General features: G+C 59.0%; 1 protein-coding gene across 1 annotated transcript; it reads right to left on the bottom strand.

Moving 5' to 3' along the window:
* Window positions 1-4968: 4968 nt before the first annotated feature.
* On the bottom strand, window positions 4969-16582 carry LOC120923433 (zygote arrest protein 1-like; the record flags this gene model as incomplete). The annotated part of the gene is made up of 3 exons (XM_040334975.1): window positions 15970-16582; window positions 9136-9228; window positions 4969-5047 (listed from the first exon to the last, which is right to left on the bottom strand). Coding segments are annotated over exons 1-3 (703 nt in total), but the record flags the coding sequence as incomplete, so codon positions are not given.
* Window positions 16583-21313: the final 4731 nt, after the last annotated feature.

Raw genomic sequence — 21313 nt, forward strand, 5'->3', positions numbered from 1 at the left:
ACACGAATAGTGAGTCCGACCTCCGAAACGGAGCCGTAGCAGACAAGTACACCTGTAGGGCTCGAACCACGTCTAGGGAATGCAACGCAACCTCTTTAGGATGCGCCGGCCAAGGACACAAGGACGGAAGTACAACGTCCTCGTTAAGGTGAAATGACGAAACCACCGTCTGAAGAAAAGGTTGCGGTCATAGCACTGCTTTATCTTCATGGAAGACCAAGTATGGTGACTTGCAAGACAAGGCCGTGAACTCAGAAACCCGTCTAACAGATGTAATGGCCACTAGAAAGGCCACTTTCTGAGATAGTATCAGGAGAGGAATCTCTAATGTTCTCAAAAGGAGGATCCCTGAAGAACCGAGAGCACCAGACTCAAATCCCATAAGGGAAGAGGTGATAGTCTAGGTAGCCCATGATGGCAATGCCTCGATGTCTCAGCAAAGCCAGAATCGGGGCGAGCACCTTGGTGAAAACTCTTGCTGCCAACGCTAGGCCAAAGGGAAGGGCCACAAATTGATAGTGGTCTTCGCCAATCGCAAAGAAAATGCAAGTGTGTGTCCTTGATGTCCAAGGACGCCAGGAAGTCCCCCGGGTGGAGCGCAACAACCACAGAGCGAATGGATTCCATCCGGAAACTTTCGCACCCTCAAAGGCATTGAGGGCCTTGAGATCCAAGATTGGCAGACTCCGTCCTTCTTTGGGACCACAGATTTGAATAGAATCCCTGAACCTTTCCTCCAGGGGCACAGGTAAAATTACCCCGCACCTCAGCAAGTCCTGCACTGCCCCCATTAAAGCAGACCGACGAGTAGGGAGAAGAGGAAGATTTGAGGGAAAGAATCTGTTTGGCGGATAGGAAAGAAACTCCATCTTGTTCCCCGAAGTGACCACCTCGCAGACCCACTGGTCGGAGAGCAGGGAGGTCCACTGAGCTGTGAACCCGCAAAGCCGTCGCCCCACCCATGAGTCGGGCGGGGGAAAGACTTCATGCGGTAGCAGGCTTGGTGGCCGGCTTGAGCACCCTGGGACGCTTCTGTCCCCCAGCTGGACCTTTGTCAGTCTGGGAGGATCTGCCAACTGACCCTGACTGATGAAAATACCGCTTCTGCGTGAAATAGGAGGGCCCCGGCTTACGCCGCGGCTCCACCCCCTTAGAGGACTGCGGGAGGAGAGTGCTCTTACCTCCAGTGACATCCCTAATGTCATCCAGCGAGGTACCAAAAAGCCTCCCACCTCTGAAAGGCAGATCTGCCAGAGCTTTCTTGGAAGCTTGGTCAGCGGACCAGCATTTCAGCCAAATCAGGCGGCGCAGTACCACCGCAGATACAGAGGCTCTGGAGATCAAGGGGGCCGCATCCAGAGTGGCATCACAGACGTACACAAGGCCCTGGACCACCGCAGATACAGAGGCTCTGGAGATCAAGGGGGCCGCATCCAGAGTGGCATCACAGACGGCCCTGGACCAACGCAGATACAGAGGCTCTGGAGATCAAGGGGGCCGCATCCAGAGTGGCATCACAGGCATACACAAGGCCCTGGACCACCGCAGATATAGAGGCTCTGAAGATCAAGGGGGCCGCATCCAGAGTGGCATCACAGACGTACACAAGGCCCTGGACCACCGCAGATACAGAGGCTCTGGAGATCAAGTGGGCCACATCCAGAGTGGCATCACAGACGCACACAAGACCCTGGACCACCACAGATACAGAGGCTCTAAAGATCAAGGGGGCGCATCCAGAGTGGCATCACAGGCGTACACAAGACCCTGGACCACCACAGATACAGAGGCTCTAAAGATCAAGGGGGCGCATCCAGAGTGGCATCACAGACGCACACAAGACCCTGGACCACCACAGATACAGAGGCTCTAAAGATCAAGGGGGCGCATCCAGAGTGGCATCACAGGCGTACACAAGGCCCTGAACCACCGCAGATACAGAGGCTCTGGAGATCAAGGGGGCCGCATCCAGAGTGGCATCACAGGCGTACACAAGGCCCTGGACCACCGCAGATACAGAGGCTCTGAAGATCAAGGGGGCGCATCCAGAGTGGCATCACAGGCGTACACAAGGCCCTGGACCACCGCAGATACAGAGGCTCTGAAGATCAAGGGGGCGCATCCAGAGTGGCATCACAGGCGTACACAAGGCCCTGGACCACTGCAGATATAGGCTCTGGAGATCAAGGGGGCCGCATCCAGAGTGGCATCACAGATGTACACAAGGCCCTGGACCACCGCAGATACAGAGGCTCTGGAGATCAAGGGGGCCACATCCAGAGTGGCATCACAGACGCACACAAGACCCTGGACCACCGCAGATACAGAGGCTCTGGAGATCAAGGGGGCCGCATCCAGAGTGGCATCACAGGCGTACACAAGGCCCTGGACCACCGCAGATACAGAGGCTCTGAAGATCAAGGGGGCGCATCCAGAGTGGCATCACAGGCGTACACAAGGCCCTGGACCACTGCAGATACAGAGGCTCTGAAGATCAAGGGGGCGCATCCAGAGTGGCATCACAGACGCACACAAGACCCTGGACCACCACAGATACAGAGGCTCTAAAGATCAAGGGGGCGCATCCAGAGTGGCATCACAGGCGTACACAAGGCCCTGAACCACCGCAGATACAGAGGCTCTGGAGATCAAGGGGGCCGCATCCAGAGTGGCATCACAGGCGTACACAAGGCCCTGGACCACCGCAGATACAGAGGCTCTGAAGATCAAGGGGGCGCATCCAGAGTGGCATCACAGGCGTACACAAGGCCCTGGACCACCGCAGATACAGAGGCTCTGAAGATCAAGGGGGCGCATCCAGAGTGGCATCACAGGCGTACACAAGGCCCTGGACCACTGCAGATATAGGCTCTGGAGATCAAGGGGGCCGCATCCAGAGTGGCATCACAGGCGTACACAAGGCCCTGGACCACCGCAGATACAGAGGCTCTGGAGATCAAGGGGGCCACATCCAGAGTGGCATCACAGGCGTACACAAGACCCTGGACCACCACAGATACAGAGGCTCTGGAGATCAAGGGGGCCACATCCAGAGTGGCATCACAGACGCACACAAGACCCTGGACCACCACAGATACAGAGGCTCTAAAGATCAAGGGGGCGCATCCAGAGTGGCATCACAGGCGTACACAAGGCCCTGAACCACCGCAGATACAGAGGCTCTGGAGATCAAGGGGGCCGCATCCAGAGTGGCATCACAGGCGTACACAAGGCCCTGGACCACCGCAGATACAGAGGCTCTGAAGATCAAGGGGGCGCATCCAGAGTGGCATCACAGGCGTACACAAGGCCCTGGACCACCGCAGATACAGAGGCTCTGAAGATCAAGGGGGCGCATCCAGAGTGGCATCACAGGCGTACACAAGGCCCTGGACCACTGCAGATATAGGCTCTGGAGATCAAGGGGGCGCATCCAGAGTGGCATCACAGGCGTACACAAGGCCCTGGACCACTGCAGATATAGGCTCTGGAGATCAAGGGGGCGCATCCAGAGTGGCATCACAGGCGTACACAAGGCCCTGGACCACCACAGATACAGAGGCTCTGGAGATCAAGGGGGCCGCATCCAGAGTGGCATCACAGGTGTACACAAGGCCCTGGACCAGCTGGTCAGCCAACCTCACACTCAGGGGGGACCGGAGGAGAGATCCATTCTTTCAAGAGGCTCCCCTCAAAAGGGTAACGACCCGCCATGCGCTGAGGGACCACAAAGGACTTCTGCAGCCGTTCCCATTCCTTATCAAAGAAAGTAACACCAGGAAAAACTTTCACAGAGCGGTTCGCCTTGTGCGACCCAAAAGAGACGGAGCCCTGCGAGGACGTCTCAGCCGCACCATCCAGAGCCCCAATAAGCACTCACAAGGGCCCCGCCCTGCACTGACCCGGACGAGGGGTCCTCACCAGGTCCGCATCTTCTGACACTCCAGAAGCGGGGTCCAAATCTGAGTCAGCATTCCCCAGATGGCAGGGGAGGGGGCGCTTTTTACCCCTCTTACACCCGCATGCCGCTTCCACCCTGGCAACAAATGATTCCACAACTACTGACAGCGTATCCATGGAAACCGCAGGTGCAGGGGCCCCGGTTGTTGCCTCAGGAATGTTTGGGAAAAGTCAGCCACTGACAGCCCTCAGGGATGAAGCCAAGACAAAAAGGTCCACCCTCTTATGGGGGGGGGGGGGGTTACCCAGGAGACTCCCCACCCAGTCAATCTGTTCAGCGCCGCGGCCCTTACACACAAAGCGCGGAGGAAATCCTGTGAGGAGAATTGTGCCGTCCAGGAAGCTAGTCCAGCACTAGAGGCCAAAATCCACTCCAAAATGGCTGCCGAAACACCTCCGAGAAACGGCCGGACTGGGGGGCTACAAGGATCTATATTATCCAGCCCGTCACACAGCCGGCACTTGATAGAAGATTCTTCAAAATAAAAAATGACTTCAGGACCCCGAGTCCAAAGGGAGCCAGGTCCTACTCCTCTACTAGGCAGAAAAAAAACTGAGCTGCTGACTGCAGGGAGGAGGGTTATGTCGAGGGACCGCCCCCTGGGCGGGGCTGTTCAACTGTTTAAAGTAACGTATTTAAATATCTAACATGTTCCTGCCTAGTCCTCTCCTGTGAACAGGAACATAACCCACTTGTCAAGATATAAGGAGCTGTGTCCGTCCATGGACGATAAGAGACATCGGTGACCTTTAGTGGCGATGAGTGACCAGTGACGCCCCCCAAGGCCAATGACGCCCCCCAAGGACCAGTGACGCCCCCCAAGGCCAGTGACGCCCCCCAAGGCCAGGGACGCCCCCCAAGGACCAGGGACGCCCCCCAAGGACCAGGGACGCCCCCCAAGGACCAGGGACGCCCCCCAAGGACCAGTGACGCCCCCCAAGGACCAGTGACGCCCCCCAAGGACCAGTGACGCCCCCCAAGGCCAGTGACGCCCCCCAAGGCCAAACTCACCTTACACTCGATGGACTCCACGTAGTACGGATTGAAGCCGTTCAGACACTTGTGACAATATTGTTTGAAGTAAACCTGAAAAACAAAAAATGGACATCCTGAGAATCCCGACATTGAAGGCGGCGTCCCCCCCCATCCCCCAATCTATCCCCCCCACCAATCCATCCCCCCCATCCCCCAATCCATCCCCCCCACCAATCCATCCCCCCCATCCCCCAATCCACCCCCCCCCACCAATCCATCCCCCCCATCCCCCAATCCATCCCCCCCACCAATCCATCCCCCCCATCCCCCAATCCATCCCCCCCACCAATCCATCCCCCAATCCATCCCCCCCATCCCCCAATCTATCCCCCCCACCAATCCCCCCCCCCCACCAATCCATCCCCCCCACCAATCCATCCCCCCCATCCCCCAATCCATCCAATCCATCCCCCCCACCAATCCATCCCCCCCATCCCCCAATCCATCCAATCCATCCCCCCCCACCAATCCATCCCCCCCATCCCCCAATCCATCCCCCCATCCCCCAATCCATCCCCCCCACCAATCCATCCCCCCCATCCCCCAATCCATCCCCCCCACCAATCCATCCCCCCCATCCCCCAATCCATCCCCCCCACCAATCCATCCCCCAATCCATCCCCCCCACCAATCCATCCCCCCCATCCCCCAATCCATCCCCCCCACCAATCCATCCCCCAATCCATCCCCCCCCACCAATCCATCCCCCCCATCCACCAATCCATCCCCCAATCCATCCCCCCCACCAATCCATCCCCCCCCACCAATCCATCCCCCCCACCAATCCATCCCCCCCATCCCCCAATCCATCCAATCCATCCCCCCCACCAATCCATCCCCCCCATCCCCCAATCCATCACCCCCACCAATCCATCCCCCCCATCCATCCCCCCCACCAATCCATCCCCCCCATCCCCCAATCCATCCCCCCCACCAATCCATCCCCCAATCCATCCCCCCCATCCCCCAATCTATCCCCCCCACCAATCCATCCCCCCCCACCAATCCATCCCCCCCATCCACCAATCCATCCCCCAATCCATCCCCCCCACCAATCCATCCCCCCCCACCAATCCATCCCCCCCCATCCCCCAATCCATCCAATCCATCCCCCCCACCAATCCATCCCCCCCATCCCCCAATCCATCCCCCCCACCAATCCATCCCCCCCATCCCCCAATCCATCCCCCCCACCAATCCATCCCCCCATCCCCCAATCTATCCCCCCCACCAATCCATCCCCCCCACCAATCCATCCCCCCCATCCCCCAATCCATCCCCCCCACCAATCCATCCCCCCCCACCAATCCATCCCCCCCATCCCCCAATCCATCAATCCATCCCCCCCACCAATCCATCCCCCCCATCCCCCAATCCATCCCCCCCCATCCCCCAATCCATCCCCCCCACCAATCCATCCCCCCCCACCAATCCATCCCCCCCATCCCCCAATCCATCAATCCATCCCCCCCACCAATCCATCCCCCCCATCCCCCAATCCATCCCCCCCATCCCCCAATCCATCCCCCCCACCAATCCCCATAATTCTCCAGCGATATCAGTGAAGCTTCCCGCAGTTTGACGTTTGGTAACATTTCTGGCCCCTCCCATTCAGTATGAATTCTGGGGGTTGGGCATGGTAAACCTACCTCAGGCCCCACCCCCTGATCACGTCCAATCATTGTCCTTTCCCAGGTTCCCGTAGGAGAGATTCCTTTTGTAGCAGTTTTCTCGGCGCTCGTTCCCATAAACCGCCCCCAGAACTACATCTCCAGAGAGCCCCCGACAGTGTGGGCGGGGTCTATACAACATGGCAGCTCTGCAGGAAAATAAATCAGGGTGGAACTCAGGGGGCGGGGCATATGTGGAAAAAAATGACAGAGGGGGGCGGAGACACCTCATAGAGAGAGAACGCCCGATAATGTCCCATCCAAATTATTACCCCCAATAACACAAAGCCCCAGAGAGAGGGCCCAAAACACCGGCGGGGGGGGCCCCTCAGACAGACACCGGCGGGGGGGGCCCCCGAGACAGACACCGGTGGGGGGGGGGCCCCGAGACAGACACCGGTGGGGGGGGGGCCCCGAGACAGACACCGGTGGGGGGGGGCCCCGAGACAGACACCGGCGGGGGGGGCCCCCGAGACAGACACCGGCGGGGGGGGCCCCCGAGACAGACACCGGCGGGGGGGGCCCCCCGAGACAGACACCGGCGGGGGGGGCCCCCGAGACAGACACCGGCGGGGGGGGCCCCCGAGACAGACACCGGCGGGGGGGGCCCCCGAGACAGACACCGGCGGGGGGGGCCCCCGAGACAGACACCGGCGGGGGGGGGCCCCGAGACAGACACCGGCGGGGGGGGCCCCGAGACAGACACCGGCGGGGGGGGCCCCCGAGACAGACACCGGCGGGGGGGGCCCCCGAGACAGACACCGGCGGGGGGGGGCCCCCGAGACAGACACGGGGGGGGGGGGCCCCCGAGACAGACACCGGCGGGGGGGGCCCCCGAGACAGACACCGGCGGGGGGGGCCCCCGAGACAGACACCGGCGGGGGGGGCCCCCGAGACAGACACCGGCGGGGGGGGCCCCCGAGACAGACACCGGCGGGGGGGGCCCCCGAGACAGACACCGGCGGGGGGGGCCCCCGAGACAGACACCGGCGGGGGGGGCCCCCGAGACAGACACCGGCGGGGGGGGCCCCCGAGACAGACACCGGCGGGGGGGGCCCCCGAGACAGACACCGGCGGGGGGGGCCCCCGAGACAGACACCGGCGGGGGGGGCCCCCGAGACAGACACCGGCGGGGGGGGCCCCCGAGACAGACACCGGCGGGGGGGGCCCCCGAGACAGACACCGGCGGGGGGGGCCCCCGAGACAGACACCGGCGGGGGGGGCCCCCGAGACAGACACCGGCGGGGGGGGCCCCCGAGACAGACACCGGCGGGGGGGGCCCCGAGACAGACACCGGCGGGGGGGGCCCCGAGACAGACACCGGCGGGGGGGGCCCCCGAGACAGACACCGGCGGGGGGGGGCCCCCGAGACAGACACCGGCGGGGGGGGCCCCCGAGACAGACACCGGCGGGGGGGGGCCCCCGAGACAGACACCGGCGGGGGGGGGCCCCCGAGACAGACACCGGCGGGGGGGGCCCCCGAGACAGACACCGGCGGGGGGGGCCCCCGAGACAGACACCGGCGGGGGGGGCCCCCGAGACAGACACCGGCGGGGGGGCCCCGAGACAGACACCGGCGGGGGGGGGCCCCGAGACAGACACCGGCGGGGGGGGCCCCGAGACAGACACCGGCGGGGGGGGGCCCCGAGACAGACACCGGCGGGGGGGGCCCCGAGACAGACACCGGCAGGGGGGGGCCCCGAGACAGACACCGGCGGGGGGGCCCCGAGACAGACACAAGCGGGGGGGGCCCCCCGAGACAGACACAAGCGGGGGGGCCCCCGAGACAGACACAGGCGGGGGGGCCCCCGAGACAGACACAAGAGGGGGGGGCCCCCCGAGACAGACACAAGCGGGGGGCGGAGACAAACGTTTGCTTTGACCAATAAAAATGAACGGTGTATTTGGTTTGTAGTTCCGGTGGGAGGAGCTTCTTCCCGGCTCTGTAATGGATTTTCACAGAGAAGCCCCCCATCCCCCTCTTCTTGGGTCCCCCGCTGGTACTCTTGGCCCCTCCCTCTTGGCACCTCCCTCCTACCCCCACAACATGCAGCTCACTATGGGGGCACCCATGCAGGCGCACTCCTGCTCTCTCCTCATTGACTTCCTTCTACTGTCTCAGCCAATGAGGAGAGAGCACCCAGAGAGCAGAGGCTCTCATCACATGGCTGGATGGAGAGGGGGCTCAGGTAAGTATTGGGGGAGGTGGTGACAGTGCAGGGGATGATGTGATTGGTCCGTTCCCCGCAGGCTCACCCTCCATTCTGACAAATTCCACATCAATCCGCTTCCTGGTCTCCCCCGGAACTCACTTCCCCCTCCCCCTGATCTCCTGCAGCCTCTTCGCAGCCACTTCCTCTCCATACACTCCGGTCATGACTCCGCCCCCGACGGTGACACCCATGGACTGTGTGTGACGGGGTCACCCCCGGAGTCATGTGACCAGATCACAACTCCCCAGAGACTCACCTTATTGGTCCCCGAAACGCACCAGACGTAGGCGCTTTCCCACCGCACCTGACACCCCCGGCAATGGAAGAATCCGTACTTCTGTTCCAGGAACTGCGGAGAGATACCGAGAATGTCACACATAGTACTACTTCCACACCCCGCCCACTGCCACACCCACTGCCACACCCCCTACCACACACCCCACCCACTACACCCCGCCCACTGCCACACCCCCCGCCCACTGCCACACCCACTACCACACACCCCGCCCACTGCCACACACCCCGCCCACTGCCACACCCACTCCCACACACCCCACCCACTACCACACACCCCGCCCACTCCCACACACCCCACCCACTACACCCCGCCCACTGCCACACCCCGCCCACTCCCACACACCCCACCCACCCCCCCCCCCCCCCCCCCCCCCCCCCCCCCCCCCCCCCCCCCCCCCCCCCCCCCCCCCCCCCCCCCCCACCCCCCCCCCCCCCCCCCCCCCCCCCCCCCCCCCCCCCCCCCCCCCCCCCCCCCCCCCCCCCCCCCCCCCCCCCCCCCCCCCCCCCCCCCCCCCCCCCCCCCCCACCCCCCCCCCCCCCCCCCCCCCCCCCCCCCCCCCCCCCCCCCCCCCCCCCCCCCCCCCCCCCCCCCCCCCCCCCCCCCCCCCCCCCCCCCCCCCCCCCCCCCCCCCCCCCCCCCCCCCCCCCCCCCCCCCCCCACCCCCCCCCCCCCCCCCCCCCCCCCCCCCACCCCCCCCCCCCCCCCCCCCCCCCCCCCCCCCCCCCCCCCCCCCCCCCCACTGCCACACACCCGCCCCCACTGCCACACACCCCGCCCCCACTGCCACACCCCCCGCCCCCACACACCCCGCCCCCACTGCCACACACCCCGCCCCCACACACCCCCCCCCACTGCCACACACCCCGCCCCCACTGCCACACACCCCGCCCCCACTGCCACACACCCCGCCCCCACTGCCACACACCCCGCACCCAACGCCACACACCCCGCCCCCACTGCCACACCCCCGCCCCCACTGCCACACCCCCGCCCCCACACACCCCGCCGCCACACACCCCGCCCCCACTGCCACACACCCCGCCCCCACTGCCACACACCCCGCCCCCACTGCCACACACCCCGCCCCCACTGCCACACACCCCGCCCCCACTGCCACACACCCCACCCGCTACCACACCCCACCCGCTACCACACCCCGCCCACTGCCACACCCCCGGCAATGGAAGAAGCCGTACTTCTGTTCCAGGAACTGCGGAGAGATACCGAGAATGTCACATATAGTACTACTTCCACACCCCGCCCACTGCCACACCCACTACCACACCCACTCCCACACACCCCGCCCACTGCCACACCCACTACCACACCCACTCCCACACCCCGCCCACTCCCACACACCCCGCCCACTACCACACCCCCGGCAATGGAAGAATCCGTACTTCTGTTCCAGGAACTGCGGAGAGATACCGAGAATGTCATACATAGTACTACTTCCACACCCCGCCCACTGCCACACCCCGCCCACTCCCACCCACCCCACCCACTACCACACACCCCGCCCACTGCCACACCCCCGGCAATGGAAGAATCCGTACTTCTGTTCCAGGAACTGCGGAGAGATACCGAGAATGTCATACATAGTACCACTTCCACGCCACGCCCCCACTGCCACACACCCCGCCCACTGCCACACCCCCCACCCCCACTCCCACACACCCCACCCACTCCCACACACCCCACCCACTCCCACACACCCCACCCACTCCCACACACCCCACCCACTCCCACACACCCCACCCACTCCCACACACCCCACCCACTCCCACACACCCCACCCACTCCCACACACCCCACCCACTCCCACACACCCCACTGCCACACACCCCACCCGCTACCACACCCCCGGCAATGGAAGAATCCGTACTTCTGTTCCAGGAACTGCGGAGAGATACCGAGAATGTCACACATAGTACTACTTCCACACCCACTACCACACCCACTGCCACACACCCCGCTGCCACACACCCCGCTGCCACACACCCCGCCCATCCTATATACACAGTACCACTTCCACACACCCCGCCCACTGCCAAACACCCCGCCCCCACTGCCACACACCCTGCCCCCACTGCCCCACCCACACCCCACCCACACCTTGCCCACTCCCACCACACACTCCTACACCCCGCCCACTGCCACTCCCACACACCCCGCCCACTGCCACACCCCGCCCCCACTGCCACACACCCCGCCCATCCTATATACACAGTACCACTTCCACACACCCCCGCCCACTGCCACACCCCGCCTAACTTCCCCGCCCACTGCCAAACACCCCGCCCCCACTGCCACACACCCTGCCCCCACTGCCACACACCCTGTCCCCACTGCCCCACCCACACCCCACCTTGCCCACTCCCACCACACACTCCTACACCCTGCCCACTGCCACTCCCACACACCCCGCCCACTGCCACACCCCGCCCCCACTGCCACACACCCTGCCCACTCCCACACACCCCACCCCCACTGCCACACACCCCGCCCACTGCCACACACCCTGCCCACTGCCACACACCCCGCCCATCCTATATACACAGTACTACTTCCACACCCCACCCACTCCCACACACCCCGCCCACTGCCACACCCCGCCCACTGCCACACACCCCGTCCATCCTATATACACAGTACCACTTCCACACCCCGTCCACACCCCGCCCACTACCACTCCCACAGCCCGCCCACTTCCACCCCCGCCCACTTTCACAGTACCACTACCACACCCCGCCTAACTTCCACACCCCGCCCATCCTATATACACAGTACTACTTCCAAACCCCGCCCAGTACAACTTCCACACCCCGACCCCACCCAGTACTACCACACCCCGCCCACTACCGCTTCCACCCACCCCCCCGCCCACTTCCACACTGACGGTATCAGTATGATATCCCCGTCAACGTTCCCTTCTTCCCATAACGAAAATCACCCCAATATTCCACGAGGAGGGATATCCCTGGAATCGCCCAGAAAGCCACACATGAGACAAGCTTACTGCTTGAACAACACAGACTTTAATGTTATAACACACAGCTTATATGTCATTTCCAAAACTGTTACAATGACAAATCTCCGCCCCCCTCACACTGGGGCTTCCATACAGATGATTAGGCAGACACGACGGGGCCGATGCTGAAACACATTTTCTTTAGACAATGACATCAATGACGCTGAGCACTAGCTGTACTGAATACATCAACCAGACCGCTCGACCCCGCATATAGAGAGATAATTACCACAATGAAGCAATCAGAATTAACATGAGCCCCTTCTAATCACAGTAAACAGTAACCACAGGGCTTCTTCACACACACAATACATCAATTCTCCTTTGAAATAGGACTGGCTGAAGAAGGGTCATTAACATTTCAACAGCCTGTTAGCAGAGGAGTGAGTCCCACCTGAAATCACCCTCCCTCTAACACACACAATATTACTTAGCAGGGAGAATTAACTGAAGCATCCTTCACACACCCCACCCTGTATACCCAGTACAACTTCCACACCCCGACCATCCTATATACCCAGTACCACTTCCACAGCCTGCCCAGTACAACTTCCACACCCTGCCCAGTACAACTTCCACACCCCGCCCACTTCCACACCCCGACCATCCAATATACCCAGTACCACTTCCATCCCCCCCCAGCACCACACCCCCGCCCACCCTATATACACAGTACTACTTCCAAATCCCCCATCCCGTATACACAGTACTACTTCCCTCCCCCCATCCCGTATACACAGTACTACTTCCCTCCCCCCATCCTATATACACAGTACTACTTCCCTCCCCCATCCTATATACACAGTACTACTTCCCTCCCCCCATCCTATATACACAGTACTACTTCCCTCCCCCCCATCCTATATACACAGTACTACTTCCCTCCCCCCCATCCTATATACACAGTACTACTTCCCTCCCCCCATCCCGTATACACAGTACTACTTCCCTCCCCCCATCCTATATACACAGTACTACTTCCCTCCCCCCATCCTATATACACAGTACTACTTCCCCCCCCCCCATCCTATATACACAGTACTACTTCCCTCCCCCCCATCCTATATACACAGTACTACTTCCCTCCCCCCCCCCCCTCTATACACAGTACTACTTCCCTCCCCCCATCCCGTATACACAGTACTACTTCCCTCCCCCATCCATATACACAGTACTACTTCCCCCCCCCCCATCCCGTATACACAGTACTACTTCCCTCCCCCCATCCTATATACACAGTACTACTTCCCACCCCCCATCCCGTATACACAGTACTACTTCCCCCCCCCCCATCCCGTATACACAGTACTACTTCCCTCCCCCCATCCCGTATACACAGTACTACTTCCCTCCCCCCATCCTATATACACAGTACTACTTCCCTCCCCCCATCCTATATACACAGTACTACTTCCCTCCCCCCCATCCTATATACACAGTACTACTTCCCTCCCCCCCATCCTATATACACAGTACTACTTCCCTCCCCCCCATCCTATATACACAGTACTACTTCCCTCCCCCCATCCCGTATACACAGTACTACTTCCCTCCCCCATCCCATATACACAGTACTACTTCCCTCCCCCCATCCCGTATACACAGTACTACTTCCCCCCCATCCCGTATACACAGTACTACTTCCCTCCCCCCATCCCGTATACACAGTACTACTTCCCTCCCCCCATCCTATATACACAGTACTACTTCCCTCCCCCCCATCCTATATACACAGTACTACTTCCCTCCCCCCATCCCGTATACACAGTACTACTTCCCTCCCCCCCATCCTATATACACAGTACTACTTCCCACCCCCCCATCCTATATACACAGTACTACTTCCCACCCCCCCATCCTATATACACAGTACTACTTCCCTCCCTCCCCATCCTATATACACAGTACTACTTCCCTCCCCCCCATCCTATATACACAGTACTACTTCCCCCCCCATCCTATATACACAGTACTACTTCCCCCTCCCCATCCTATATACACAGTACTACTTCCCTCCCCCCCATCCTATATACACAGTACTACTTCCCCCCCCATCCTATATACACAGTACTACTTCCCCCTCCCCATCCTATATACACAGTACTACTTCCCTCCCCCCCATCCTATATACACAGTACTACTTCCCTCCCCCCATCCTGTATACACAGTACTACTTCCCTCCCTCCCCATCCTATATACACAGTACTACTTCCCCCCCCCATCCCATATACACAGTACTACTTCCCACCCCCATCCTATATACACAGTACTACTTCCCTCCCCCATCCTATATACACAGTACTACTTCCCTCCCCCCATCCTATATACACAGTACTACTTCCCCCCCCCATCCCGTATACACAGTACTACTCCCCCCCCCCATCCTATATACACAGTACTACTTCCCACCCCCCATCCCGTATACACAGTACTACTTCCCCCCCCCCATCCCGTATACACAGTACTACTTCCCTCCCCCCATCCCGTATACACAGTACTACTCCCCCCCCCATCCTATATACACAGTACTACTTCCCTCCCCCCCCATCCTATATACACAGTACTACTTCCCTCCCCCCCATCCCGTATACACAGTACTACTTCCCCCCCCCCATCCCATATACACAGTACTACTTCCTCCCCCCCATCCTATATACACAGTACTACTTCCCTCCCCCCCATCCTATATACACAGTACTACTTCCCCCCCCCATCCTATATACACAGTACTACTTCCCCCCCCCCATCCCGTATACACAGTACTACTTCCCCCCCCCCCATCCTATATACACAGTACTACTTCCCCCCCCCCATCCTATATACACAGTACTACTTCCCACCCCCCATCCCGTATACACAGTACTACTTCCCTCCCCCCCCATCCCATATACACAGTACTACTTCCCACCCCCCATCCCGTATACACAGTACTACTTCCCCCCCCCCCATCCCGTATACACAGTACTACTTCCCTCCCCCCATCCCGTATACACAGTACTACCCCCCCCCCCATCCTATATACACAGTACTACTTCCCTCCCCCCCATCCTATATACACAGTACTACTTCCCTCCCCCCATCCCGTATACACAGTACTACTTCCCCCCCCCCATCCTATATACACAGTACTACTTCCCTCCCCCCCATCCTATATACACAGTACTACTTCCCCCCCCCATCCTATATACACAGTACTACTTCCCCCCCCCATCCTATATACACAGTACTACTTCCCCCCCCCCATCCTATATACACAGTACTACTTCCCCCTCCCCATCCTGTATACACAGTACTACTCCCCCCCCCCATCCTGTATACACAGTACTACTTCCCCCCCCCATCCTATATACACAGTACTACTTCCCCCCCCCCCATCCTGTATACACAGTACTACTTCCCCCCCCCATCCTGTATACACAGTACTACTTCCCTCCCCCCATCCTGTATACACAGTACTACTTCCCCATCCACTGGTGATCCTGCCAGTAACACTTCCTGTCCCAGGGTGACAACATTCCTTCTCTCTATCTATGGAGGAGAAGTCACCCAAGGACAGGACTACAGAACACCTCCCCCATCACACCACACAGGGGGAGGGGGAATGTAGAGAACTGAACAGGAGGAGATTTCTGACCCACTTTATTAGATCCCCAGAGAGGAGGAGAAACTAGATCTTGGGGGACCCCTCCCCCTCAGAGGGGCTCCTCCCCCCAGAGGGCTCCCCATCCCCCCCCCCAGAGGGGTCCCCATCCCCCGCTCACCTGGAAGGTGGGTTTCTTGGGCCCGGCCTCGATCTCCTCTATAATCTGGAAGTCCACCATCTGAGCGGCCTCTCTGGCGCCCCCGTCCTTGCCTGGCGGGAGGGTGAAGAGCCTTCGGTCGGTGAGTCTGGAATAGACGGCGACGGTGCGAGGGAACCTCACCGGGGTGACGATCCGGAGGCCGGCGTGTTGGCCAGACACAGGACGGTACAGGAAGGAGCCCCCTTTGCGGGTCTTCAGGGTGCGGGGCCCCAGCGAGCACTGAACACAGGCGTCCACCCGGGGGTTCACCTGAACCCCAACTTCCTTGGTGTAGAGGCGGCTCAGTCCCGGGCCAAGCTGGCTGAGCAGAGCCTTCAACTGGGCCCACCGGTAATCATCCAGGCAGTCCAGAGGAAAGGTGGGCTTCGGGGGCCCCTTGTAGGGCGGCCTCCAATATGGCTGCCTGGGCTTGTAGTAGGGGGGCGGCTGGCGGTAGGGGGGCCCATAATTGGGGAAGCCGGGATATTGGGGGTACATCACTCCAGCCATGGTCAGTCCTGCACTAAGCAAAGATGGCCGCCGCCTCCAGGTGTCTTATCAGCTCCTGACCACCCAGGTAATCAGCAACACCTGTGCGGGTCTGACCCCGCCCACCTCCACTCCTAACCACGCCTTCCCCTCCTGACCACCCAGGTAATCAGCAACACCTGTGCGGGTCTGACCCCGCCCACCTCCACTCCTAACCACGCCTTCCCCTCCTGACCACCCAGGTAATCAGCAACACCTGTCCGGGTCTGACCACGCCCACCTCCACTCCTAACCACGCCTTCCCCTCCTGACCACCCAGTTAATCAGCATACCTGTGCAGGTCTGACCCCGCCCACCTCCACTCCTAACCACGCCTTCCCCTCCTGACCACCCAGGTAATCAGCAACACCTGTCCGGGTCTGACCACGCCCACCTCCACTCCTAACCACGCCTTCCCCTCCTGACCACCCAGGTAATCAGAAACACCTGTGCGGGTCTGACCCCGCCCACCTCCACTCCTAACCACGCCTTCCCCTCCTGACCACCCAGGTAATCAGCCTCACCTGTGCAGGTCTGACCCCGCCCACCTCCACTCCTAACCACGCCTTCCCCTCCTGACCACCCAGGTAATCAGCAACACCTGTGCGGGTCTGACCCCGCCCACCTCCACTCCTAACCACGCCTTCCCCTCCTGACCACCCAGGTAATCAGCAACACCTGTCCGGGTCTGACCCCGCCCACCTCCACTCCTAACCACGCCTTCCCCTCCTGACCACCCAGGTAATCAGCAACACCTGTGCGGGTCTGACCCCGCCCACCTCCACGCCTTCCCCTCCTGACCACCAGGGTAATCAGCAACACCTGTCCGGGTCTGACCCCGCCCACCTCCACGCCTTCCCCTCCTGACCACCAGGGTAATCAGCAACACCTGTCCGGGTCTGACCCCGCCCACCTCCACTCCTAACCACGCCTTCCCCTCCTGACCACCCAGTTAATCAGCATACCTGTGCAGGTCTGACCCCACCCTCCCCCCTCCACTCCTAACCCCTTCACTGCCAGAACCCCTCCAGGGCCCATCACACCACAACATGGAGGAGCCTTCTGATAGGCCATCAGCAGTCTGGTGGGACGGTTCAAAACACAGAAAACATCCAGATCTGCAGTGACATCACAACGCACGGTGTGTGTCCAATGGGGTGACTGGATGAGGAATGGGGGGAGGGGCTCATCTCTAAACACAAATACACCTTCATTATCAATAGACCTCCATAATGGACGCCGACGCACAACAACGCAACGCACAGGGGTGGAATGACGCTATTTAGGACAATGGTGGAAAGTGTAGATGAGCTGCTGTGAATGGGCCCCGCCGGAAGCTGGACTCCCGCCTCTCCCTGTGTGTTACAGCGAAATTGCAGTGCACAGGGGCCCTAAATGTGTGTTCTGGGGTCTTTGTACAGGCGCCCGGTATTGGGGGGTGGAGGGCAGGAAGGGGGTGAATGTCCCCAGTATTGGGGGTGGAGGGCAGGAAGGGGGTGAAGGCGCCCGGTATTGGGGGGGTGGAGGGCAGGAAGGGGGTGAAGGCGCCCGGTATTGGGGGGGTGGAGGGCAGGAAGGGGGTGAAGGCGCCCGGTATTGGGGGGTGGAGGGCAGGAAGGGGGTGAATGTCCCCAGTATTGGGGGGTGGAGGGCAGGAAGGGGGTGAAGGCGCCCGGTATTGGGGGGGTGGAGGGCAGGAAGGGGGTGAAGGCGCCCGGTATTGGGGGGATCAAGGCCAGGAAGGGGGTGAATATCCTCAGCATTAGGGGGGTGGAGGGCAGGAAGGGGGTGAAGGCGCCCAGTATTGGGGGGGTGGAGGGCAGGAAGGGGGTGAAGGCGCCCGGTATTGGGGGGTGGAGGGCAGGAAGGGGGTGAATGTCCCCAGTATTGGGGGTGGAGGGCAGGAAGGGGGTGAAGGCGCCCGGTATTGGGGGGGTGGAGGGCAGGAAGGGGGTGAAGGCGCCCAGTATTGGGGGGTGGAGGGCAGGAAGGGGGTGAAGCCTGGTATTGAGGGGTGGAGGGTAGGAAGGGGGTGAAGGCGCCCGCCGCCCAGTATTGGGGGGGATGGAGGGCAGGAAGGGGGTGAAGGCGCCCAGTATTGGGGGGTGGAGGGCAGGAAGGGGGTGAAGGCGCCCAGTATTGGGGGGTGGAGGGCAGGAAGGGGGTGAAGGCGCCCGGTTATTGGGGGGATGGAGGGCAGGAAGGGGGTGAATATCTCCAGTATTGGGGGGGGTGGAGGGCAGGAAGGGGGTGAAGAAGCCTGGTATTGAGGGGTGGAGGGTAGGAAGGGGGTGAAGGCGCCCAGTATTGGGGGGATCAAGGGCAGGAAGGGGGTGAATATCTCCAGTATTGGGGGGGATGGAGGGCAGGAAGGGGGTGAATATCCTCAGCATTGGGGGGGGTGGAGGGCAGGAAGGGGGTGAAGGCGCCTGGTTATTGGGGGGATGGAGGGCAGGAAGGGGGTGAAGGTGCCCGGTTATTGGGGGGGATGGAGGGCAGACTTTCGGAGTGATTTGGAGTGGCGTTACGAGGAAATCTTGGAATACGGAGAAGAACGGATGGTGAATGTCTCAGAATTTCTTCCCTGGGCACTGGAAGATTCGGAGCTTCTAGCCAATCAGGAATGGAAGCTGGAGATCGCCTACAGATGGCTGCCGGCCTCTGCCCTCCACTAACAGAAGAGGGGGTTCCTGGGGTAGTGGATGGGACTTCCGTCCTCACTGACACCAACCCAGCTGAAGTGCTGGTAACAGGGAAGAGTGCTACCAACCTCTGCCCACTACTGACAACAACTCCACACTTCCGGGGAGCCGGGGCAGTCAGCCTCTCTCCCAAGCAGAGAGCTGGAGCAGATGATGTAGGGAAGCTCCTACACCCAGCAGAACTGGTGGCAACGGAGCAGAGTACTGCTGGCCTCTGCCCCCCACTAACAGAAGAGGGGGTTCCTGGGGTAGTGGATGGGACTTCAGTCCCCACTGGTATACCCCAGGGATGGGGGCAGTCGGCCCAGATCCCCAACAGCATGATGGACTGAGCCCAGTCACCCTGTCTTCTCTCCAGCGGCTGAAAGGACTCCAGGGGGGAAGGGCCAGTCCAGGCCTCTCCCCAGCGGCAGGTATGTTCTCTGAGAGAGGCAGAGGTTGGCAGGGTGAGTAATGATCTGTTTGGGACAATTTATTTGGGGTACTGTGTGGATACCGGCATTGGGGGGCTGGATCTACTGACTAACTTCAGAGTCAACCCCCGGAGCATCCACAGTCTCCAGAATCAGATGTTACATTGTTGTCTCTCTTCTATTATCAGATGTTACATTGTTGTCTCTCTTCTATTATCGGATGTTACATTGTTGTCTCTTCTATTATCAGATGTTACATTGTTGTCTCTTCTTCTATTATCAGATGTTACATTGTTGTCTCTTCTATTATCAGATGTTACATTGTTGTCTCTTCTTCTATTATCAGATGTTACATTGTTGTCTCTTCTATTATCAGATGTTACATTGTTGTCTCTTCTTCTATTATCAGATGTTACATTGTTGTCTCTTCTTCTATTATCAGATGTTACATTGTTGTCTCTCTTCTATTATCAGATGTTACATTGTTGTCTCTCTTCTATTATCAGATGTTACATTGTTGTCTCTTCTATTATCAGATGTTACATTGTTGTCTCTTCTTCTATTATCAGATGTTACATTGTTGTCTCTTCTATTATCAGATGTTACATTGTTGTCTCTTCTATTATCAGATGTTACATTGTTGTCTCTTCTTCTATTATCAGATGTTACATTGTTGTCTCTTCTATTATCGGATGTTACATTGTTGTCTCTTCTTCTATTATCAGATGTTACATTGTTGTCTCTTCTTCTATTATCAGATGTTACATTGTTGTCTCTTCTATTATCAGATGTTACATTGTTGTCTCTTCTATTATCAGATGTTACATTGTTGTCTCTTCTTCTATTATCAGATGTTACATTGTTGTCTCTTCTATTATCAGATGTTACATTGTTGTCTCTTCTTCTATTATCAGATGTTACATTGTTGTCTCTATTCTATTATCAGATGTTACATTGTTGTCTCTATTCTATTATCAGATGTTACATTGTTGTCTCTTCTTCTATTATCAGATGTTACATTGTTGTCTCTTCTTCTATTATCAGATGTTACATTGTTGTCTCTCTTCTATTATCAGATGTTACATTGTTGTCTCTCTTCTATTATCAGATGTTACATTGTTGTCTCTCTTCTATTATCAGATGTTACATTGTTGTCTCTTCTTCTATTATCAGATGTTACATTGTTGTCTCTTCTTCTATTATCAGATGTTACATTGTTGTCTCTTCTTCTATTATCAGATGTTACATTGTTGTCTCTTCTTCTATTATCAGATGTTACATTGTTGTCTCTTCTTCTATTATCAGATGTTACATTGTTGTCTCTTCTATTATCAGATGTTACATTGTTGTCTCTTCTTCTATTATCAGATGTTACATTGTTGTCTCTTCTATTATCAGATGTTACATTGTTGTCTCTTCTTCTATTATCAGATGTTACATTGTTGTCTCTCTTCTATTATCAGATGTTACATTGTTGTCTCTTCTTCTATTATCAGATGTTACATTGTTGTCTCTATTCTATTATCAGATGTTACATTGTTGTCTCTTCTATTATCAGATGTTACATTGTTGTCTCTCTTCTATTATCAGATGTTACATTGTTGTCTCTTCTTCTATTATCAGATGTTACATTGTTGTCTCTTCTTCTATTATCAGATGTTACATTGTTGTCTCTTCTTC

The sequence above is a fragment of the Rana temporaria genome, unplaced genomic scaffold (assembly GCF_905171775.1).
Source record: "Rana temporaria unplaced genomic scaffold, aRanTem1.1, whole genome shotgun sequence".
Taxonomy (NCBI): Eukaryota; Metazoa; Chordata; class Amphibia; order Anura; family Ranidae; genus Rana; species Rana temporaria.